At 47.5% G+C, this 24,029-nt stretch overlaps 1 protein-coding gene across 8 annotated transcripts in view; it reads left to right on the top strand.

Annotated features, from left to right (window-relative positions):
* The window catches only part of ptpn13 (protein tyrosine phosphatase non-receptor type 13), a 67,638-nt gene that overhangs the window by 34,576 nt on the left and 9,033 nt on the right, over nt 1-24,029 (top strand). For 2 of the 8 annotated variants that reach the window (XM_061262534.1, XM_061262540.1), the window contains exons 9-34: nt 573-669; nt 1,967-2,147; nt 2,370-2,444; nt 3,069-3,243; nt 3,818-3,968; nt 4,780-4,918; nt 5,770-5,922; nt 6,346-6,528; nt 6,752-6,914; nt 7,609-8,002; nt 8,805-8,911; nt 9,699-9,755; nt 11,476-11,565; nt 11,953-12,060; nt 12,543-12,674; nt 13,163-13,602; nt 14,699-14,827; nt 15,599-15,692; nt 16,679-16,764; nt 18,343-18,496; nt 19,517-19,731; nt 19,894-19,992; nt 20,208-20,575; nt 21,367-21,550; nt 22,127-22,282; nt 22,755-22,926. In XM_061262534.1, coding sequence (XP_061118518.1) covers nt 573-669; nt 1,967-2,147; nt 2,370-2,444; nt 3,069-3,243; nt 3,818-3,968; nt 4,780-4,918; nt 5,770-5,922; nt 6,346-6,528; nt 6,752-6,914; nt 7,609-8,002; nt 8,805-8,911; nt 9,699-9,755; nt 11,476-11,565; nt 11,953-12,060; nt 12,543-12,674; nt 13,163-13,602; nt 14,699-14,827; nt 15,599-15,692; nt 16,679-16,764; nt 18,343-18,496; nt 19,517-19,731; nt 19,894-19,992; nt 20,208-20,575; nt 21,367-21,550; nt 22,127-22,282; nt 22,755-22,926 — 4,302 coding nt within the window. Of the gene's footprint in view, nt 1-572; nt 670-1,966; nt 2,148-2,369; nt 2,445-3,068; nt 3,244-3,817; nt 3,969-4,779; nt 4,919-5,769; nt 5,923-6,345; nt 6,529-6,751; nt 6,915-7,608; nt 8,003-8,804; nt 8,912-9,698; nt 9,756-11,475; nt 11,566-11,952; nt 12,061-12,542; nt 12,675-13,162; nt 13,603-14,698; nt 14,843-15,598; nt 15,693-16,678; nt 16,765-18,342; nt 18,497-19,516; nt 19,732-19,893; nt 19,993-20,207; nt 20,576-21,366; nt 21,551-22,126; nt 22,283-22,754; nt 22,927-24,029 lie in introns of all 8 variants that reach the window. The other 6 variants (XM_061262533.1, XM_061262539.1, XM_061262532.1 and 3 more) reach the window with 4 other exon arrangements.

Genomic DNA, 24,029 nt, shown 5'->3' with positions numbered 1-24,029 from the left:
CACTTTACTCAGTTGCTAGATGGTAATCCCTGTGGTTTTAGCATTTTACCTGCTACATAGAGAAGCTATTACACAACTCATTCTATTTACTCTAACTCAGGGTCCGTTGTGTAAGGAACCAGTTGTGGTGTTGAAGCTTGGTGTAGCCAAGAACCTTCCCCTCAATCTATATGCGAGTGAAACGCCTCTCTCAGGGGAATCTTTGGAGAGCGGGCAGTTAAATGAGGAGGGGGAAGCAGAGCTGTAGCCTATGGCTCTGCGGGGTAAAATATGTGCCGCTGATTGAAAGGATATTGATTGGAGGGGAACGGAAGATTTACAGACATTTGATGTAAATACACACCCGCTGGTACACAATGACGTTAAATCTCGTAAAACGGAATGGATGGAAAAGACTTTAGTGTCAAAAATACACAAGTATTAAATTTTTTTGGAATATATACTTTGAATACATGTCTGTATTGTTATGAAGAATTGAGGAGAATTGTGAATTTTGATTTCAGCTCGTCTTTACAGCCATGTTGAATGACGGGAAAGGGCCGTTAATAGAGCGTCTCTCTCCCCTTTTGCAGTGAAAAAGCCGGAGGACGTGCGGAGGTATGGCTCTCAGGCAGCCCTGTCAGAGCACGACGGCCTCTCCCTGGCCAGCCGCACCAGCCTGAGACACAGGTACCACTGCACACTGCACACTGCACACTGTCTCTCTGCACACTGCACACTGGCTCACTGCTCTCTGCACACTGCACACTCCTCACTGGCTTACTGCTCTCTGCACACTGCACACTGTCTCTCTGCACACTGCACACTGGCTCACTGCTCTCTGCACACTGCACACTCCTCACTGCTCTCTGCACACTGCTCACTGGCTCACTGCACACTGCTCACTGGCTCTCTGCACACTGCACACTGTCTCTCTGCACACTGCACACTGGCTCACTGCTCTCTGCACACTGCACACTCCTCACTGGCTCACTGCTCTCTGCACACTGCACACTGGCTCACTGCACACTCCTCACTGTGCACTGCTCTCTGCACACTGCACACTGCACACTGTCTCTCTGCACACTGGCGCACTGCACACTGGCTCACTGCACACTGCTCACTGGCTCACTGCACACTGCTCACTGGCTCACTGCTCTCTGCACACTGCACACTGGCTCACTGCACACTGCTTTCTGCACACTGCTCACTGCGCACTGCACACTGGCTCTGGAGGCGGGCTGGTTTACACACTGCACTCTTTCTGCTTCCAGAGCCCCTGGTAATCCTTCACATGCGACCCCTCCTAAGCCTTCATATATGACTGTTTACCAAGACCCAGGTTAAGTGCCAGTTAATGTTCAGCGGAAGGAGTCTTGAGGTTAACGTTTTCCCACGCTTTCCGTCTAATCCGCTTAACTCCCTGAATAACTGGGGGAACTCAAGAGGTGACAGGAAACTGTTGCTCAACACTTCAGTCAATAATGCATTATATGGTAGTATATTTTTCATTTGGTTACTCTGTCCAGCATACAGAGGAAGTGCGCTTGCTTGTTTGGAACTCCAGTTAACTTTCCAGTAAGCCCCCAGCCCTGAAATGCTGTCCCCCTGGTTCGCCGTGTTGATTTGTGGCGTTTCTGCTTCCTCTGGTGGTGGACGTGTGAACTGCCTCTCTGTCGTGACTACAGCCAGCTCCTGGCAGGGGCCGCTTTCCTCAGGGATTCCCTGTGCAGCATCGGGGCAGGTTCTGCTCTCGGTCAGATGTGAATTCCCAGTTCTGCGCACTCCCTGGAATTCCTATCATCGTGTAGCTGGTGCAGGTGTGAGGATGCAAGTTGGTTTAGACTTCCGTAGCCAGCCCAGCCAACCCTCCGCCCACAACAATGTTTTTATTATTTAGTTTGAATTGCGGTGAGGTTGTAGGCAGTTCAGCGTCGCTTGGCGTCGGTCTGGCTGACGTGGACTGTGGTCTCCTCCCGCCCCCCAGGTATGAGGGAGCAGGAGGCCAGGAGGAGCTGCTCCTGCAACGGCAGGAGGAGGAGATGCACCTCCTGCAGGCCCACCTCGCCAACCGCCTGTCCCGCGCCAACCTGTACCCCGGGGACCTCCCCCTGCGCACCAGCCCGCTCGACCCCACGCTCCCCGACCTCAAACTGCGCTCGTCCAAGGTACTGACCTGCGCCGTGCAGCCCCCCTGCCCTGTTTCAGAGCCAGTATGAACACACAGTTAGTATACTGTGTTTCTTCTGCATCTCGTAAAATAATGTAAAATAACATGTAAAATAATTGTTAATCATTGCAGTGTAATTCCGAAACGGATTTTTGAATATTGTTTTGTGAACTTGCACCTAAAAATCATATTTTTGTGTCTCTTTTTCGTCACGGTGTAGAACTTCTTCGGTCCTGAATTTGTGAGGATGACCAGTGAGCCGTCTGTTGCCTTGAGTGTTCCATCTTCGATAATGGTGAGGCCCCTCCATGCTACATGATTGCGCACACAGGTTTTAGTTCATTATCAACCAGAATATTTCAGCTATTATATGTAATGATACAGCCATGAGTCATGGAATCAGACAATAGCAATTCCGCACTCCTTCGATAATGAGTCGCCACGCAGGCTGCGGAAGGCTGTTTTTGAAAAGGCAGAATGGCGATGACTCATGAAAGTCACACAGAGGGCTTTCTGCTTGCCTCAGAAACTAATTTCAAGCTGTCGGAACAGCGGGGAACTCAGACAAGAAACAACAATAACACACTGAGCCAGACCTTTTCCAATGGCCACAACCTGCCTGTGGCCAGGCTTGTAGCCTAGTGACTAACATACATGACTGGGACCCAGAAGGTGGATAGTTGTGGCCCCAGTTGTAGCCATTATAAAATCTGCACAGCTGTTGGGCCCATGAGCAAGGCCCTTAACCCCACTTTGCTCCTGGGGGGGGATTGTCCCTGCTTAGTGTAATCAAATGTAAGTCGCTTTGGATAAAAGCGTCGGCTAAACGACTTGCGTAACGTAACGTAATCTCGGCGTGACACAATCGGGCTGTTCAGCGACGCGTGACGGAGTGGTCTTGTCTCTGCCGTCTCTCCAGAATAAGAAAGGGAAGGTGGAGGAGGCGCAGCGGAGGGTGGGGGTGGTCCTGCTGAACGGACAGAGGCTGGAGGTCGGCTGTGACTCCAAGGCCGTGTGCAGGGACGTGCAGGACATGGTGGTGGCGCACGTGGGCCTGGTGGAGCACCACCTGTTTGGCCTGGCCTACCTGAGAGGTGAGGGGAAGGGGGGGGTCCTTCTGCAGGTCTGTGTGCTGTCCTCCTGTCTGGTCTTGTGAAATGTGCCTTTTGTAAATTATATAACCATATAGTCAAGCAGGGGGTACAGTGTATATATCAATACATGGTTCATTTGTACAAAAATAAAATAAAAAATAAAATGAAAAACTTTTTTTTTTTCTTTTTGTATTTCTTTATTTTATTTTTTACAATTTTCTCTTAACAGTCTGAATGTAGTGTACCACAGTATGTGGGGTTGAGGATTTAGTTTTTATTGAGCCAATATGCCGAAAAGGTTTTCCATGTAAATTTGCACAGTAAAGTTTTTTAGCTGGAACAGTGAAAGAAATTTTTTTTTTTTTTTATGTTTGTAAAATTTGTAATTAACTTAATAAATCTGCACCTTGTTGCCAGTTTCTCTGCTGATTTCCATTCATTTTACAGCAGTTTAATGGAGTAATTTGCTTTCTTTCCTGAATGGGTTCTGTTGGAAGGCATTGTTCACTTGACTGAAACCTGCATTAGCGTCAGTGACTCATCTGCATTGCTGCCTGCCTGTCTTCTTTCTCAGAGAATGAGTTCTTCTTCATTGAACCCGAAGCCAAGTTGTCTAAAGTTGCCCCTGAAGGCTGGAAGGACGATCCCAAGAAAAAGAAATCCGAAGTCAACTTCAATCTGTTCTTCCGCATCAAATTTTTTCTGGATGATGTCAACCTCATACAGTAAGAGTTGGACGGCCTCCATCTACAGTACTGTACATTTACATTTGACATTTTAGTCATTTGGCAGACGCTTTTAATCCAAAGCGACTTACAAGTGCATAGGTTCTTCCACAAGTCAAAGCACACATCCATACCTAGTAAAATACACATGAAGTGCTGTTCTAAACATAGTCATCATAAGTGCAATTCAATTGAATTTTTTATTTATTTTTGGGTTAGACAAGAGGGAGAGAGATATCGGAAAGGGGGGGGGGGGGGGGACAGGAGGTTGGACTAAAGTACAGTTTGAAAAGGTGTGTTTTTAGTCTACATCGAAATAGGGGGAGGGATTCTGCTGTGCTGACAGTGGTAGGCAAGTCATTCCACCACTGAGGAGCCCGAACGGGACTGTACAGACATCTCAACCTCAGACACTGAAAACCTCACGGGTCTTACTCTACCTTATGTACAGGAATTAAGTTATTATCCCTGGTTATGGCTATGCACTTTGCACTTTGGCAGACGCTCTTATCCAGAGAAACAAATTCCGTTAATGTACTGTAATGTAAAAGTTTATGCAGTTAGACTTAAAGGGGCAGTTCATGCAAAAGTACAATTAAAGTACATTTCCCACTTACCCAGAGTTCTTATCCAGACAGATTCGCTGAGATTTGAGTTTTCTAGATGCAATTGCCCTTGATACAATGGACCTATTTTGACCCATTTCTGTGGCTCTCAATGCGCTAGAAAATAGAATTTTGGCAGCTCAACAGCAACATGTTTGTTTTTTTGTATGGCTGACAAGAATCATTAACATTGTCTTTTTCTCCAGACACACGATGACCAAACACCAGCACTACTTGCAGCTGCGGAAGGATATTTTGGAAGAAAGGATGCGATGTGACATGGAGAACGCCTTACTGCTTGCATCACTAGCACTGCAGGCTGAGTTTGGAGATTACCAGCCTGAGGTACATACCGTCCATTATTACAAGACATCAGATATTTATTCACTAAACGGGCAGTGGCTAATTGGACCCATCATGCTCATTCGAGCATTGTGCTTTTCTTTTTGAAACCAGTATGGTGCAGTTCTTGTCCGATGGTGTCATACTAGATAATGTTCTCAAGAACCTTTCTGTTGTCATACAGAACCACTTTTCAGTACTCCTCACAATGAATACGTGCTGTGGCATGAAGCCATAGAAGTGGGATTTTAAGTGCTATTCTTGGGAAGAGAAACGGCTTTGTTCGCTGGTATTGTTTTTGTTTCTTTTGCCAAAGATTTATTTGGCAGGCACTATTCAGAGGCGGTTTCAAGGCTATTGTGGCAAGTTCAGACGATTTATTTCTGAAATATTGCATATCATCGCCCAAATTTACTGCGGCAACAACTACAGTATTTAAATCATTACCTTTTTATTAAGTGGAAAAAGCATCGACTGTGTGCTGGTGCATTTCAACTGATGTCTTTTTGTCAAATCAAAAGATTTAATTCCGTGTCATTCTTGGCTGCTTAGGTTGCGGATTCAGTGGGTCCCTTGTGAGAGCCTACATTTACTTTTTGTAACCCCAGAAATCTTAATGTTCTTTGTAATGCTTGGTGTTTGAATATGCAATATTTCAATTTCTCACATACATTAAACTTGGTCATAATCACTGTGGCTCAATTACAGTTTTGTTCAGTTCCAGTTATTCAGTGTTCCACTAATCAGTTTTTAAACTGGACACAGTGCTTGGAGCATAGCTTTACTTTGACTTTACTTCCTCTCCAGGTATTGTTGAGCAAAATGTTTCATCCTTTTCGTGTCTCCTGTTTTAGCTACATGGCAAAACGTACTTCAGGCTTGAACATTACCTACCCGCATCTGTCCTGGACAAGATAGACCAGACCACCATTAAAGAGAAACTGCCCCAACTGCACAGTGCATATTACGGAGCGACTGAGGTGGACACAGAGTTTGAGTTCCTGAAGGTACTAAAACATACCAAGCCTACTTTCTCTCACCCTCTCCAGGGTGTTTACACAAGGCCCAAGTCAATGCCAATGATTGTCTGGACTTTAAAATTTACATTACTCCAACACTGTAACAGCGATACTTTCCTCCTTCCACAGCTTTTCCTTGATGTTTGAACAAAAAAAAATTGCGATATGAAATTCTGAAAAGAAACAAAAAAAAAAAACAGGCAGCCATTTTTTTTCTGAAACACAAATATTATTCATATTTTGAAGCGCGAACATTGGCTTTTGCATTATTTTGGTTCAGCCTCTGGTTCCTCCTGTGTTGTATAAACTTGCAACGCATCTTTATGCCAGTCTGCTGTCTCCCGTATGTCAACGTAACTGTGGCTTTAGTCACAACCTTGGCAGGTTCTGTAAGCTCTGTCTGTCCCGAAGGTGAGCCAAAAGCTGACCGAGTACGGGGTTCACTTCCACCGGGTGCTGCCGGAGAAGAGGTCCCAGACGGGGATAATGCTGGGGGTGTACTCCAAGGGTGTGCTCATTTTCGAGGTGCTGAATGGAGTTCGCACCCCAGTCCTGAGGTTCCCCTGGAGAGAAACCAAGAAGATCTCCTTCGTAGTAAGAAGACCGCCTCTTGCGTGTTTGTGTTTGTGCGTGCCGTCGCGCATGTCTCGGTGTGAATCCCGACACCTGTAGAAAAACTTAGTCCACCTTCTATTTGGGTCATCAGATTAGAGGCATTTGTGTTCATCCTTTCATTAATATTTGTGGGGGATGTAGAAGTTTCAGTCCCAGTTTGCGTGGCTGCGTCCGTTTTCTCACACCCCTCTGCTTCCTGCAGAAGAAGAAGATCAGCCTGCAGAACACCACTGACGGGATCAAGCACCTTTTCCAGACGGACAGCAATAAGACCTGCCAGTATCTGCTGCAGATGTGCTCGGACCAGCACAAGTTCCACGTGCAGACCAAGGCCCGGCAGAAGAACCAGGAGCAGCAGGACATTGGTGAGGGAGACGATGGTCTGAAAGCACATACATTATTTATTCAGCTGAGGCTTTTATCCCACGCGACTTACATTGATTAGACTAAGCAAGGGGCCCCACTGGAACTATGTGGGGTTAAGGGCCTTACTCAGGGCCCCAACCGCTGATCTTACTGTGGGGCTTGAACCACCAACCTTCCAGGTCCCAGTCCAGCAGCTTAGCCTCTAGGCTACAGACTTATCAGACCGCATCAGCTTAGTTTCAGTCTGCGGGGCCTCTGCTCTGGAGTTACTTATGGTTATGTATAGACCTGTCCTTGTTTGTTTCCATTAGACACACTGGCCAGATAATCTGTTCACTGTCTGTCTACCAGGTGTTTTGCAGTTCTTTGTATTTCTGTGTTAGACGTGAGCCAGTTCCCACCCCTGAGACATGATATCACAAGCCTGCATTTATACCTGTCATTTTGCCGACTCGGCCTAAAATAATTGCTATAATTGCTCACCCCATGGCCTCTCATAACCCTCGGTAATGAACCTTTATGAAAGTTTTGACTGCCTTCTGCATTGTGTGCGTTGTTGTGCTTTTAATGATCTGCAAGTCATCCTGGATAATGGGGGGGGGGGGGGGCGGTCAAGCGAGAACGTCGTGTTTTGAACACGCCGGAGCGCAAAGTGTACGAAAGTCTGTCCTCCGCCCCCCCCCCTCCCTACAGAGAACTCCCCCCTGGGGAGTCTGCAGTACGCCGGAGGGCCCGGCGTCCTCGGGGAGATGGGGAGGGCCATGAGCGCAGCCAGCCTGGGCCCCGGCTCCACGGGCCCCGCCGACGGCGACCACCTGAAGAGGATCTCGTACTCGGAGGCGGCCCTGAACAAGTCCCTCCCGGGCCGGTTCCAGCTGACGGGGGACCCCCCGTACCCCGCCCTGGGCTCCAGCGCCAACCCCCGGCTGCTCAGCCGCTCCCACCACAACCTGGGCCAGGTGCCCGAGTCGCCGGACGGTCGCGCCCTGCCGCCGGTCAGCAGCCAGTCGCGGGCCCAGCTCCTGGCGTCTCACCACCGCGCTAGCTCCGACACGGACTCCATCACTGCCGCCCGGAAGCAGGAGAGGTGCGCGTCACGCGGTTATGGCTTCTAACAACGCCCATCTCAAATATGCCATTGTTTCTGGATTCAAATACTTTACATTCAAATACCGTATGCACTACTGGGTGTGTCTGGTGTATTGGGACCTATGAAATACTCTGAAAAAGTGCACACCCTGAACTTCTGGTCTTCTTGGTTGGCTCAGTTCTTTCGAGCGCAGAAAAGTATTTGAATCCAAAACAATTACGTAATTGACCCAGGACTGCTTCTAACCACTCCAGTTTAGCACTTTTCTACCTCCCAACTCTCATCGCTAATTCTCGGTATTATTCTGTTCCTTACAGGCCAAGTCTGTCATTATTTAAATGGCTGCACTTTCCTGGCTTCAGTATGCATTGATAAAAAAATGACACGACATCGCATTTCGTACACCTTCAGTGGGTTTGGTGCAGAAAATGGAAAGAACTGGAACTGTTCAGCAAAGCTGACTAGGTGCAGACTAGTCAGCATGAGAAATCAGTTAAAAGGATGAATGAAATTGGACTTCAGATGTAACCCTCCAATTTCTGATGGTCGTGTCATCCCAGTGCAGCAGTGCCCCCCCCGCCCCCCAACTCTATTTTCTCTTCTCTTCCGACAGCAGTAATAGCCTCTCCTCCCCCCTCTCCTCTCCTCTCCTCCCCTCTCCTCCCCTCTCCTCCCACTCTCCTCCCCTCTCCTCCCCCTCTCCTCCACTCTCCTCCCCTCCCCCCCTCTCCTCCCACTGTCCTCCCACTCTCCTCCCCTCTCCCCCCCTCTCCTCCCCCTCTCCTCCGCCTCTCCGCAGTGTTTTTGGCCTCAAGGCTCACGGCAGCCCCAGCTGGAGTTCTGACAGGTTCAAGAAGGAATCGGACTCCTCCTCCTTGGATGAGACGGGCCACGCTTACGTCCTAGGTACGGTACGGCACCGCGCCCCGCCTGTGCTGTGGTGGGCTGGGCTGGGCAGAGAACCCATGCAGTGTGAGAGCGTTAGCCTGTCGCTCGTTTTTATCAAGCAACCTTAGCTTTCATAACAGTGGTTTATGTTTATACACGTATGGTGTATGTGCCTATTATGTAGCTATATACTGTATGTTCATTAAACGAGTGGCTTTTAGGTACATCAGTGATCATGTAAAATAAATATTATATAAAATTGACAGTGTTACAATCAGAAATTTATAGTCTATGAAAATATGACTTCAAAAAATCAGGACCCGCTAATAATGGGTTTCGACTGAATAGAGCATAAATCTGGCTTAGGCTAAACCTGTGAATGTTTATGGACTACCAGGGCTGAACTCACCAGTTGGAGAATTGGAACCATTATTTATTTATTCATTCACAGATGCAGTCGTCAATAGATATGTTGCAAATGATGTATTCATTCATTTATACAACTAATAATTATTTTCATTTTATACACAGGTATTTCCTTTATAGCCTCCAATACTGTACTGTACCACAGATATTGAAAAAGGTTAAGACTTGAGTAACTGCTAGAACTAGAACATTCCATCACATTGTGAACACATTGCCTTTACTCACAGTAGTCCTGTTCTTTTTGTGTGAGAAAAGAGCTTAAAACTTCATATACAAATATAGTGTGTGATCACCAATAAACCTGGACCATTAGAACATTAAGTCTTTACCTTGAGACAGACGGACAGACAGAGTCACGCTGACTCATGTTGCGTTTCAGGTGTGAGCATGCACAGTTCTGGCTTGCCCTCCTCCCCAGCTTCCTCCACAGTCAACGGTAGGTTGGTTCATGTTTGTTCATTCCTGTTTGCACCATAGACTTGTGCCTCTCAGCACTGTGGAGTATAAATGCTGTCTCCTGTCACTATCTCTCACTCTTCCTCTTTCTATCGTTCTTACAGACATCTGCTTCAGGTAAAAGCATGATTCTTTGATAATGTCTCTTGCACAAACACATTCATCACATCTAATTATCACATGTATACTTCTCTCTTGCTCTTTCTGTCGCTGTGTGTACAGTATCTTTCTCTCTCACACACACACACGCGCGCGCACACACACGCACACACACACACTCACTTGAATCAAAAGGTTGAGTCACAGGTATACTTTGTTGTTCCAAGACTGGACTTGCACTGGTCGTTTTAACATTAACCTCAGGGAAAAGATAATACTTGTGTAAACGATAATATGTTTGTGCATGAGATTTTGCATGTGCATATGAAGGATTGATAAGATCCCACCCACCCGCCAGGCCAACCAATAAAAAAACACCTTCCAAAAACACCATCAAGCCACCTTGAAGTGTTCTTTCTTTAAACTTGCCATTCTAAAACTAATGTCATGTCCATTTCAGTTTTTTGTTCCTCCCAAATGTTATTGTTTTTAACTATTTTGTTGGGATTATGGTTCCAAAAAGGACAGCAGAAAGAATGATTGTAGCAGTTGTGATGAGTATATTTGTAAAGTAGTCCCTTTGAGCTTTAAGCAATTTCATTGTAATTAGGAAAAACAGAAATGAATGCTTCAGGAGATCTCAAACGGCAAGGACATTTGGAAATAGGAAAACTTGGTTTGCTATAGAGTTGCATTATAAAATTAAGATAGTAATTATATTATTATTTCATTCAAAGTAAACCACCTGTCTTATGAGTTATTGACACGGACTGCCCATTTACACTTAGGTGTTGCTTCTCTCGTCTTACTGTTAAAAGGTGCTAGTGTCTGCAGGCTTGTACAGGGATGTCTTTAGCTGATGTAAGGGAGTGCATTGACTGCCTTTTCTATGTGTATGCTGACTGTGGGTCATGCCCTTTAGCCACATAAAGTACAATGCAGTGAGGGACTGGACTTTCATTTTCATTTTGACTGTATTGTTAAACACACAGTGCAGGCATCTGGTCCCTGGTCGTAATTCCATGCTGTTATGCTTGGCACGTAATTCAAGCTTTCTCTTCCCCATGTTAGCACATGCTGTTAGATCCTATTAGCCCTTAAAACAAAATGACAAGGACGTAGATATGCTAAATACTAAGCCACTTGATCCCCCCCCCCCCCCCCCCCCATGTAATTGATTTGACGGGCCTGGCAATGCAATTAGCCTTGTTGTTGTCATCACAGTGGAGCGGCGCTTGAGTTACTGTGACAGGGAAGATATGCTGTCCATTTACACTCAGCTGGCGATTTTTCCACAGGAGATTAATGTGGAAGGGCTCCACACCGGTGCGGTGCATGACCAAAAGAGAGGAACGCTCCGATAACAGCCGATAACGTTATCGCACGCGCGCATTAAGGAATAAATCACGGCCACCGCTTTATCTCTCAATATCGTCTGGCCTCGACCATAACCACCGGCAGAGAGAGTACTGACCACAGTCATTGAAACCGCGGGGTTGTGTCGTTTGCTTCCATAGATTGTGGAAAGCTGGTCTCTTGTTGCTGTTTGGCTTTAACTCATACCCCCCCCCCCCCTCCCCCTCCCCCTCCCCCCCCCTCAGATTCTCTGAAAAAGCGTCTGAACGCTCTGCCGTCTCCAGAGAGGGCGATTAAGAGCGTGAATCTGAAGAAGGACGTGAAGTACGGCCTGGGTGAGTGTGCCCGTGTCCTCTGAGCAGATGCGGCCGCGCGCGGTGACGTCCCCGCAGGAGCGCCGGTGAATCGGCTTTATTCAGGGGGGTTATCAGCCACCGACCAGACGGCCTGTTCAACAGCCTCAGGGCTTCCTCTCAATAGGGAGACGCCATTTAAACCCTGATTAACGACTCCGGGAAAGGGGACTTTCATGTGGATTTCACATTTAGAATTGCCTCGACCTGGACGATATTTCATCCATGTGCGGGCCGTGGTTTTCGCTAGTTGATGCGAATGACGTACAAATGGTATTTTTGTGGTCTCTTGAAAAGCCAGAGTTTGGACGGGGGGGGGGGGGGGTCCGTTGATTAATGCAGACGTGTCAGCCGGGGATCTCTCTGTAGGATTTCAGATCGTCGGGGGGGAGAGCTCCGGTCGAACGGCCTTGGGGACCTTTGTCAGCTCCATTTCTCCCGGGGGGCCCGCTGACGTCAACGGCTGCCCGAAACCAGGTCTGTTAGCCACTCTAGTACGGACACTGAGACAGAGAGCCGGGCCAAGTCCCATTTAGGGCGACATTGGCTCAGGCGGTGAGAGCAGTCGTCTCATTGGCTCAGGCGGTGAGAGCGGTCGTCTCATTGGCTCAGGCGGTGAGAGCGGTCGTCTGGCAGTCGGAGGGTTGCCGGTTCGATCCCGCCCTGAATGTGTCGAAGTGTCCCTGAGCAAGACACCTAACCACCCAATGCTCCAGACGAGCTGGTTGCAGGGCAGCCAATCACCGTTAGTGTGTGAGTGTGTGTGTGTGTGAGTGTGTGTGTGAGTGTGAGTGTGAGTGTGAGTGTGAGTGTGAGTGTGAGTGTGTGTGTGTGTGTGTGTGTGTGTGTGTATATGAATGGGTGAATAAGAAGCATCAAAAGTACAGCGCTTTGGATAAAGGTGCTATATAAACAGTGCTATACTAAACTGATGGAGGAAAAAAAACTACATTTCCCAGGGGACCGTCTAATCTCTGTGAACGACATGAGTCTGGAGGGCCTCCCTCATGACTCCGCTGTGAAGATCCTGCAGAACACCCCGGATGACGTGACGCTGGTCGTGTCTCAGCCCACTGAGAGGCTGTATGAAGGTAGCGTGTTACATTACATTACATTACATTACATTACATTACATTACATTATTGGCATTTGGCAGACGCTCTTATCCAGAGCGACGTACAGTTGATTAGACTAAGCAGGAGGCAATCCTCCCCTGGAGCAATGCAGGGTTAAGGGCCTTGCTCAAGGGCCCAACGGCTGTGCAGATCTTATTGTGGCTACACCGGGATTAGAACCACCGACCTTGCAAGTCATTTACCTTAACCACTACGCTACGGGCCGCCCCAGAATTCTGTGCTTACTGTGGAAGTGCTTTTGCGCATTTACACTACGCTAAATGGACAGGAATGTACTAATCTGCATTGTTACAGATATTTTTTTCTTGCCAGGAAGTTAACCCAATGGTATTTCCGTGATATTCCTAAAATGAGATCAGCAAAAAAAAAAAAAAAACAGCATTGGATGGAAAATGTATGGAATTGCATGCCACAAAATGACCTTCGTCTTTGTGTCTCCTTAGAGTCTCCTTCAAGCCCGGCCAGCTACCAGGGCAGGGGTCACATGACCCCCCCTGGGCAGAGGCAGGAAGTGGACTATGGGTCTTCATCAGAGGAGCCCGCGGGGACCCCCAGCCCCCCTCCCCTCGCCCCGGCCAGCCCCCCCGCCCCGTCGCCGGGGCGACGGCAGGAGAGCCTGAGCTCCCAGGACTCCCGCACCGAGAGCGGCGGCCTTTCCCAGACCCTCCTCAACGGATCCCCCCGCGGCGTCGCCGTGGAGACCGCGCCCGCGCCCCTCCCCCTCCCCATCGCCTTCGACGCCGCCGCCCCGGCCCTGCCGCCCAAAACCAGGAGGGCCAAAGCGGCGGAGATCCCGAAAGAGCCGGACTACTCGGACCGAGGGGACTCGGACATGGACGAGGACACGTACTCCGGCAGTCACGAGACGCAAAAGCTCAGGAAGGTGAGTCTACCTGCGCCGGGGGCTTTTCAAAAAACCCGAACCGCGATGCAATCCGTCACAGGCCTCCGGCTACATAGTTTGTCACTCTAGATTTATGGCCGTGCTATGTTGATTTCCAATACACGCTGAAGATTGAGGACAAATTACCTATTGATTAAAACCACTGTACAGCGGCCTCTGTGTGGCTGGTTCTGTAAGTACATTGTTCTGTAAGTTCTGTAAGTTAAAAAACGTGAGTGCTGTGGCTGTGGCTGGGTGTTTGAGTCCTGGCCACACCATTGAGCCAGAGGCCCGCTTTGGCGAGGCATCAGTCAGCCCAGCCTGGTCAGGGAATGATCGGGCGATGTCACCGCTCTCTAGCGGCCACTCCTGATCAGGCCAGGTGTGTGCGGACGCACAGACCTGCAATATGCTGACCTCACAATCCTCTGATTACGTCGTTGGTGGTGCGGCTGCAGTGTGGAAACAAAAGACACTAGTAGTCGTCACGTGAATCGGAGGGGTCACCTGTCGACGACTCTCCTCCTGACAAAGGGTTGTAAACGATGTAAACAACTACATAAACAACAATATAGTTTTGTGTATGCGCATATGAATATTATATTACATACTACTATATGATCGATACATCTGGAACAGAAACCAATTATCTACGCCTCGTTCTTATTAACCGGTGAGTTATGTGAATGGGTTCTTGGGTTCCTGTCTCTAGCTCTGCCTAATCTCTACAAAACGTTTGACTTGGTGCGCTGCCCACAATCATAATCGCCACGTTCGTTTACAGTAGGTATTTTCTTTCCAAATGCGAGAGACCTCCCTCGTGTCAATTTTAAATGCAATTAACTCACTAATATCCTCCGTATAACAGCTTGTCATTTGAAAGTGCTCCTTTGTGTTCTCTGTGGTATTTCACTGCTTTGTAATTGCATTTATAAAGGAAATGCAATACGGACTGCATGCTGATGTTTAATGTACGCTTACCGCTCGAACGACTCCTTAATTTTTCTCTTGACACGTTCTCTTTCTTCTTGCATGTTTACAACTTGTCCTGAGTAATGAGGTAACATTACTTACTCAACTGTTTTTCTGTTTACAGGAGTTATCTCCCAACTGCATCATGGGAAAATTAAGTGATAATGCCCCAGGGGTCAATAGTCTCCATCCGGGAGATCTATTTGACCTGCAGTTGTCCAAAAAGGACAACAGCCTGGGCATAAGTGTCACGGTACTGTTCGGCAAGGTTTTCGCGCTCTCTCTTTTATTTCTTATTTTTCCTTAACTCGTAACTGTGTGTGTTTTTTTGTTTTGCCCCCTAGTTGCTCTGCTTGTGAAGTGCTCTTGGCTTGCCTTCGTGTCGGGGGGAAAAAAGTAGACAAAGAAACATTTTGCCTCTGTGCATGCATGGGTTGTGAGGTGTTATTATATGCTCAGTCACACACTGAATGTGTACAGTAGGTATAACGTACGGCATGCGCTGTGCTGTGACTAAACTGTATGTCATCGTAAATCTGTTTTGGTAATCCTACTATCATACTAATACCTGTACATGCATAGATCGTTTCCTGACTACTTTTAATTTGCTGGTGTGACCAGTTTGATTTGCTCCCTAGTCGACCTCTGCATTTCAGTGATTTAAAGCATGTGGCTATTGGCTCTCCTGCCAGGTTCTGACTCGCTTCATTCCAGTCACTGCATCTACATTTATCTCATCCCAGCGGGTGCTGTAACAACTCAAACTAGCTCTTTAAGATCCCCAAAAAAAAACAATAGTAAAACCTCTCAAAAGCATGCACATGTTCATGGTGTTTGGATCAAGCTTTCAGGGTTGGCTTCAACGAGCACAGTTTCTTCAGCAAAAATCTAAAAGTATGGGCGCTAAAAAATTTTTAATTCATAGAACAATGTCTCTATAACATAATCAGCAGTAGATATGCAATCCAAGTCAGGGCCAATTATGGGGAAGTTCACTGTAGTAACTGTGTTTTTCCGTCTCTAGGGTGGAGTGAACACCAGTGTTAGACACGGAGGGATTTATGTCAAGGCTATCATCCCTAAAGGAGCTGCTGAATTAGATGGCCGGATACAGAAGGGTGAGTGTCTCAGTTTTCGGTTTGGACTTTTGGGATGTTCAGAATCTGTCTCACTCGCTTTTGGAGAGTTTAAAGAGTTTATGCGGGACAGGAACACTTTATCCCAAATTCTTGTAGCAAAGCAAAGATGCCTACTCTAAAAGGCTTGCCGATTGCTTACTGGTAATCCTGTTGGCCCAGCATCTCCGGAAGCAGTTCTCTTAAGCTGTGTGGATATATAGTGTTTACACAGTTTCACAGACTTAAGATTGCATCATCCAGGTTAAGTTTGTTTGTACAGGAATAGCACCATGTACATGAACAGTGCTTTAAAAGCAGTTCAGTTTTGCTAGAATTACACGCAGATAGGAAGTCATTCCTGCATACTGTGTGACAGTCTTCCACAGGTTCAGTAACGATGCATACATTTCAATCCGTTTCATCATTCTCTAGTTACTCCATACCTAAACGCTGCTATAATTATAGTGTGTCCTTTAATAGCTTCATTATGCATGTGTATTTTGTGTGCAATGACCGTCTCTGTACTTGGGTTAGGTGAAGACAGAAAGTCACAAAACATGTGACAAAGCATGTATGAGTTTGTGTAAAGAATTGCCTAAGGCAGTTCAGGGGAATGCACCCAAATGCATGCCACGTTCAGTGGCCTAACGTGACCCGCTCCATAAAAATCCGGATTTATTCTACGCACAAGCACTCAGTTACTCAGCCCCGGTTTGAAATGGAACAGAGAAATGTCAAGATGCTGTCAAGATGAAGTTACAATCCCGACAACAATAGTGACAGCAGTAACATTGCAGTGAAAAAAGAAAAATAGTTAAGTTATTAAATCCTCTGAGGTGTTTCAGAAGATAATCCCCCTACTTATTTCTCATCTGCATTTCCTGTAACTGGTGCAGTCACCTGACACTGTTTTGTGCTGATTGTGAATAAGCTCGTTTTGATCTCCGTGTCCATGGTGTTTGTGACAACGGCTTGCCTGTTGCCAGGGGACCGCGTGGTGGCGGTCAATGGGAAGAGTCTGGAGGGAGCCACTCACAAGCAGGCAGTGGAGACCCTGCGAGATACAGGCCAGGTAAAGACCCAGTTCCTTTCAGCTGTCCTCTAGAAATACTTAGTATAACTATGTAACAAGCAGTAAAAAAATATTGTAGAGATCTTTCATCCTTATTTGAATCTGTCAACTTTTCTATTCAGTTGTTACTGTGAACTTAGAATACTGTTTCAGTGACAATGTCTACTGCCTACATTTGAGAGTATTCTGGGAATATGTGATACCTGGCATTTGTGCTGACTTCAGTAGAAATGACGGTAGTCTTGAAATGCTTTTCTTTTGAATAATGTGGGAGTTTAAAATGTAACAGTCCCTCTGCGGTAATTCAGTTTTTCACATAACCAGCTGCGTGTTGCTTATCACATTTTCCCTCCGACCATCAGTTAAAGCAGGCTGTTTGTGTTTTGTGACAGGTTTTACTGTATCATTGGGCACTGTTACTCTACAGTGCCAAATTTAGTGTTGAAATGAAATCATACAGCAGTGATAACCAACCATGTTCCTGGAGATCTTAATCATAATAAACTTTGTTTTTATTTCTTTTTATACTCACATGGGTACACTTGGGTATGTTTATATCTGTTGATGTCAATGTCTGTGAAGCAATTCTGTTCATGTGCTGACCTTGTCAGAAAAGGTGTGATGCAAATCTATGTGACTCAACTAGATCTACCATCCTATAGGCTTTCATTTCAACCCTAACACACCTGACCCTGCTGATTAGCAGCTCAACATGATCTCTACCTATTGAATGAAGTGTGCATTGTTAGGACTGTAGTGAAAACCTACAGAACAGGACAGCATATCCCCAGGAACAGGGCTGGTTACTGCTGTACAGTGACAGCTGACCCGCCGTCTGGTAGTCGGAGGGTTGCCGGTTCGGTCCCGCCCTAGGCTGTGTCGAAGTGTCCCTGAGCAAGACACCCAACCCCCAAATGCTCCTGACGAGCTGGTCGGTGCCTTGGGTCTTTCAGCGAACTTATCCCTGGTTATGGGTATGCACTTTGTTGTACGTCGCTCTGGATAAGAGCGTCTGCCAAATGCCAATAATGTAATGTAATGTAATGCATGGCAGCCAATCGCCGTTGGTCTGTGAGCGCGTGCATGACTGGGTGAATGAGAAGCATGAATTGTACAGCGCTTTGGATAAAGGCGCTATATAAATGCCAACCACTTACCATTTCTGCAGTGACAGGTTTTAGTGCATAGTAGGGTACTGTCTGCCCTGCAGTCTTGCTCTACAGCGACAGATTCTAGTGTATGGTTAGGCTATTGTCCATTACATTACATTACATTATTGGCATTTGGCAGACACTCTTATCCAGAGCGACGTACAGTTGATTAGACTAAGCAGGAGACAATCCTCCCCTGGAGCAATGCAGGGTTAAGGGCCTTGCTCAAGGGCCCTGCTCAAGGGCCCAACGGCTGTGCGGATCTTACTGTGGCTACACTGGGATTAGAACCACTGACCTTGCGTGTCCCAGTCATTTACCTTAACCACTACCCTACGGGCCGCTACTGTCCGACCAGTTGCTGTACTCTTTCAGTGCGCAGCAGGGTTCTCTCTCAGACCAGTCTTCTCTCTCTCTCTCTCCTCAGGTGGTCCATCTGCTCCTGGAGAAGGGCCAGCTCCCTACCGCTAGCGTGCACGCCCCTCTCACCCCGCAGTGCACCCCTCCCATCGAGAGGGACGCCCAGGACGAGCCCGGCCCGGCGCTGCCAGGAGACCGCGAGTACAGCTTCGTCACTGACGGTCAGTGTGCGTCTGACGGTCACGTTTATTATACACTGGCCTCAAATGAGCCCTCTGCGCAGGGTCTATAATTTCACGTTTTGTTTTTTTTATCATGGATGAAATGTGTATATGGTCAGCTCTCTGTGAGTATCAAACGTGTGTTAACTCCTTCGTGCAATTTCCCCATACCTTGTGATTATCTCAAATGACATCTGGGGGATCTGGATCTTTATTTTTGTGTGGGATAACTGTCTAAGAAGTTGTTGTTAAGACTATGTTTGTCTCAGTTGATACATTTCTTTCCTGAAGTCTTTGTAATTGGTGAATTATTTAGCCTAATTTTGGCCCTTGCTGTATGCATTCAGGCCAGTGCCAACAAGCTGTCACTACATGGCAACAAGAGGCAAGGCTCTGCATTCTCAAATTGAGCTGATTAGCCTTATTATTACATGACATTGCATTACAGTTGCTGACTCTTTTATCCACAGTTGATTAGACTAAGCAGGGGGAATGTGGGGTTAGGGGTCTTGCTCAAGGGGGGCTTTGCACCGCCAACCTTCCGGCCCCCGGTCATGTATTTTAGCCATAGTCTCAGCTGTGTGTTGCGTCTCACATTTTCCCTCAGACCATCAGTTTAAGCAGGCTGTTTTGTGACAGGGTTTTAGTGTATCGTAGGGCACTGTTACTCTACTGTGCCAAATCTAGAGTTGAAATGAGTCATGTACGTTCGGCACAAGGCTACGGGCGGCCTGTAGCGTAGTGGTTAAGGTAAATGACTGGGACACGCAAGGTCGGTGGTTCTAATCCCGGTGTAGCCACAATAAGATCCGCACAGCCGTTGGGCCCTTGAGCAAGGCCCTTAACCCTGCATTGCTCCAGGGGAGGATTGCCTCCTGCTTAGTCTAATCAACTGTACGTCGCTCTGGATAAGCATGTCTGCCAAATGCCAACAATGTACTGTAATGTAATGTAATGGCTACAGGCGGCCCTGTGTAAGTCTCTCCGCCGCGGCGTGACCGCTGGCTTCTCTTCCTCCAGACAACGTGTTTGAGGTGGGCCTGCTGAAGAACTCGTCTGGCCTGGGCTTCAGCTTCAGCCGGGAGGACGGCCCGCCCACGGAGCCCCCCGGGGCCAGCATGGTCAGGGTGAAGAAGCTGTTTCCAGGGCAACCGGCCGCCGAGACCGGCCTGATCGACGTGGGCGACGTCATCCTCCAGGTCAACCAGACGTCCCTGAAGGGCCTCTCGCAGCACGTACGTCGTCTTCTTCCACGTCGCCGTCGCCTTCTGCGGCGACTCTGTACACTGTGGGGTGCTTCAGGGTCATTCCAGTGTTTTTATTTGCAATTTCAATTCAAGCTGAATTTGTTGCTTTTTTTCCCCTCATTTGTATTTTTGTACCTTTTGGACTCTCAGGAGGTGATCTCAGCACTGCGAGGCACTGGACAGGAGGTCACTCTGCTGCTCTGTAGACCGGAGCACGGAGTAATACCAGAAATGGACATCTCGGGTCTGGTGAGAACACTCTGAATTCTGGTACAGTGCAAAGCTACAGAGGTTGTTCATACAATTTCACAGCATTTGATTTGTGTGTGTGGCGTGTGTGTGTGTGTATATATATGTGTGTGTGTGTGTGTGTGTGTGTGTGTGTGTGAGTGAATATGTGTGTTTGCATGCGTGTTCACATGCATGTGCGCGTGTGTTTGATCGTGTCCGTTTGTTTTTTCCAGACCCCGATGACCTCACCCCGGAAGGAGTCGTCCGTGCAGCCTGACTCCAGCCAGGCCAGGCCGCAGAGAGACTCCTCGCCTGCAGAGGGCGGTAGACAGGCGTTGGGCCCCGTGGAGGAGGCCCTGGAGAGACTGCTGAGGAAGTCGCCCGGTCGCCGCGACAGCTACAGCGACAGCACGGACAACGAGGAGGTGGAGAAGGTCTTCGCCCCCGCGCTGGAGCGGGACAGCCAAGACTGGGACCCCAGCGTCTACCAGACCCCCGACAACAACCTGGGGTACGAGACCCCGAGTGACCTGGACGACACCATCCGTTCTGCGTATTACTCCCCCAGCCAGACTCCCTGCAGGCCAGAGCTCAACTCAAGGTGAGAAACCCGTTTATACGTGAGTAAAAATGTTTATGCATTAAATATACACTGAGTGAGCACTTGGTACTTATACTTCTGCTGCTGTAGCCTGTCCACTTTTGATGTGTTCAGTGATGCTCTCCCGCATACCATTGTTGTAATGTGCGGTTATTTGCCTTACTGTCAGCTTCCTGTCAGCTCTGGCCCTTCTCCACTCCTTCCCCGCTCTCATTGACAATGCATTTCAGCCCGCAGAACTGCTGCTCGCTGGAACATGCTAGAGACTTGTGCGTGAAAATCCCAGGAGATCAGCAGTCTGGCACCAACAATCATTCCAGGGTCAAAGTCGCATAGATCACATTTCTTCTCCATTCTGACATTTGGTCTGAAAAACAGCTGAACCTCTTGACTATGTCTGCATGCTTGTATGCGTTTAGTTGCTGCCACATGATTGGCTGATTCATTATTTGCATTAACAAGCTGGTGCACAGGTCTCAAGTGCTCACTGAGAGTATATTGCTCTTCAATGATGCTACTGTGGTATGATAACATTTAATCAGTGCTCATCCATAATATTTCCATGTATGGCATTATCCGCTGCACTTCGCTATTGTGGTTTTTAGGAACTCGATTTTCCATGAGAAGCTGCGTCAGTTTGGCTCTGTTGCCAACAAACACACGCAGCAGTAAACGCAGAGCTCAGGCACTTTACTGAATTGGCTGTTCTGAGATCTCCGCCGCCATCTTGCGCCACCACTCCTGTGCAGCTCCCAGTGAGGTCTCCAACTCTGTCCCGCCACTGTGTCCAGCAGGTGCCCCTCCTCCACGCGTTCGTCTGAGCTGGAGCGCCCCCCTGTGGCCACGGCCTCTCCGTCCGCCCCGGAGCGAAGCCACCTCAGCCCCAGCCTGGAGCCCTCACCACCTCCCCCCCTGCCCATGACCTCCTCCCTCCCCTTCCCCGACAGCGGGCAGGATCTGGACGACTTTGTGCCTGTAAGAGCTTATAATAATAATAATAATAATAATAATAATAATAATAATAATAATTTTGCTATTTAGCTGTTACAGTTGATTAGAGTGAGCAGGAGACAATCCCTCCAGGAGCAATGCGGGGTTAAGGGCCTTGTACAAGGACTCAACAGCTGTGCGGATCTTATTGTGGCTACAAGCGCCAACGTTTCAAATCCCAGTCATGCACCTGAGCCTTGAGGTTACAGGCAGGCGCTGGCACTGGGAAGCTTAGACTGGGACAGACTGGTTTTGGAAGGATCCAGTCACTGTCAGAAAAATAGTTTGAGCTACTTTGCACTACAGTTATTGCTGATCCTGTCTACTAATAACAAAAAAAAAAGCTACAAACTGAATTTGTTATTGTCTGCAGTTTTTTATTTAGATATGGCAAAATGGGCCAATCTTGGGGTTTAACCTTGACTGTGTTTAGCACTTGAACTGTGTATACGATTGTGTGAAACTCTCATGGGAATTTAAAAAACTCTGCGAAGTAAAATGCTTTCAACATCAAGATCGATTTCTCCAGTAAAAGCCCTGACTTGTCCTCATAAACGCCAGGAAGTGGAGCTGGAGGTGTCCCTGACTAAGTCGGAGAAGGGCAGCCTGGGATTCACGCTGACCAAAGGAAACGACCTCAGCTGCTACATCCATGACATCATCCAGGACCCTGCCAAAGAAGATGGCCGACTTCAGCCCGGGGACCGGCTGATCACGGTACTGCAGCCGCTCACGAACACTCATCGGGACCGTACGCTCACAGGCTGCGTACAACTCCGGACCACATAAAACCCAGTGTTTCACATCTGGCTTACTCTTTATTTTGATACTGTGGTCAAATGTGCAAGCCAAAATATTTCAAGAACTACTAGAATGGTGTGTAGAAAGAGCAACACTGTATGAGTCTGAGTCAACAAAAAAATCTTTATTGTTTTTTGGGAATATAGCATATCGGTTACGCTGCATTGCCGTGACTGGTTACACAGACGGACACGGTGTAATTCCATAGCTTTGACCTGGTATTCAGTTTTTTCGGTCAGTAGTTTTTGTAACCGGAAACCTACACGTATGCTTAGGTGCTTTGCACTAATTGGATATACGTTTCACATGGAGTGTAGTTTTCCGGGACATTTTCTGACTCCGTCCACCGAAGCCGTGCTGAACCTCAGGCCCCCCCCCTCTCCTCCAGGTGAACCACACGGACGTGTCCAGCATGGGCCACACCGAGGTGGTGAACCTGGTCCGCGCTTCCCCCAGAGTGGTGGATCTGGTGGTGGGTCGGGTGCTGGAGGTACCCAGGCCGCCCATAGAGGCCCATCTGCTGCCTGACATCCCTTTCCAGTGCCAGGATGACGCGCTCGGTAAACGCTCTTACCCTCTCTCCCCTTTTGGAGACAGTTTCAAGTGTTCTAAAGATTGCGCTGGAGTGGCTCGTTGAGTATTCCTTTTTTCCCCCACCGTTTTCACTTCTCTCTTCAGTCACATCTCCACAGTATGCATATGCCCTCTTGAACATTGCTTTGTCGCATATTTTTCTGGACCTGCATCCATTTTAATGTGCCGGCATTTTTTGTGCCACCGTACATTTGGAGGATGACTGTTTCAGAAATATGTCCTATTCAATTTCCAGTTATTTTTGCAGGAAATTGTACACAAGCCCTGAATGCATGAAGCAAAGGTTTTACATTTTTGTTTTTTGGTTCTGCTATCACTGCAGGACCTACTCTAGGCTTGTGATGTGTGGCCTGCATTAAGTCCAGTTTGGTGTTCTGAAGCAAGAGTCCTCACATTTTGGCTTGTAAAGACTTGCTTCTTATACAGTGGAAGTGTGTAAAGACTTGCTTCTCATACAGTGGAAGTGTGTAAAGACTTGCTTCTTATACAGTGGAAGTGTGTAAAGACTTGCTTCTTATACAGTGGAAGTATGTAAAGACTTGCTTCTTATACAGTGGAAGTGTGTATAGACTTGCTTCTTAAACAGTGGAAGTGTGTAAAGACTTGCTTCTTATACAGTGGAAGTGTGTAAAGACTTGCTTCTTATACAGTGGAAGTGTGTAAAGACTTGCTTCTTATACAGTGGAAGTGTGTGAAGACTTGCTTCTTATACAGTGGAAGTGTGTAAAGACTTGCTTCTTATACAGTGGAAGTGTGTAAAGACTTGCTTCTTATACAGTGGAAGCGTGTAAAGACTTGCTTCTTATACAGTGGAAGTGTGTAAAGACTTGCTTCTTATACAGTGGAAGTGTGTAAAGACTTGCTTCTTATACAGTGGAAGTGTGTAAAGACTTGCTTCTCATACAGTGGAAGTGTGTAAAGACTTGCTTCTTATACAGTGGAAGTGTGTAAAGACTTGCTTCTTATACAGTGGAAGTGTGTAAAGACTTGCTTCTTATACAGTGGAAGTGTGTAAAGACTTGCTTCTTATACAGTGGAAGTAAACAGCGAGGATAACGGAACATGCCGG

Source organism: Conger conger, chromosome 12, assembly GCF_963514075.1.
Source record: "Conger conger chromosome 12, fConCon1.1, whole genome shotgun sequence".
Lineage (NCBI taxonomy): Eukaryota > Metazoa > Chordata > Actinopteri > Anguilliformes > Congridae > Conger > Conger conger.
Note: the sequence above shows the minus strand (reverse complement) of the source record. Positions and strands in the feature narration are given on the sequence as shown.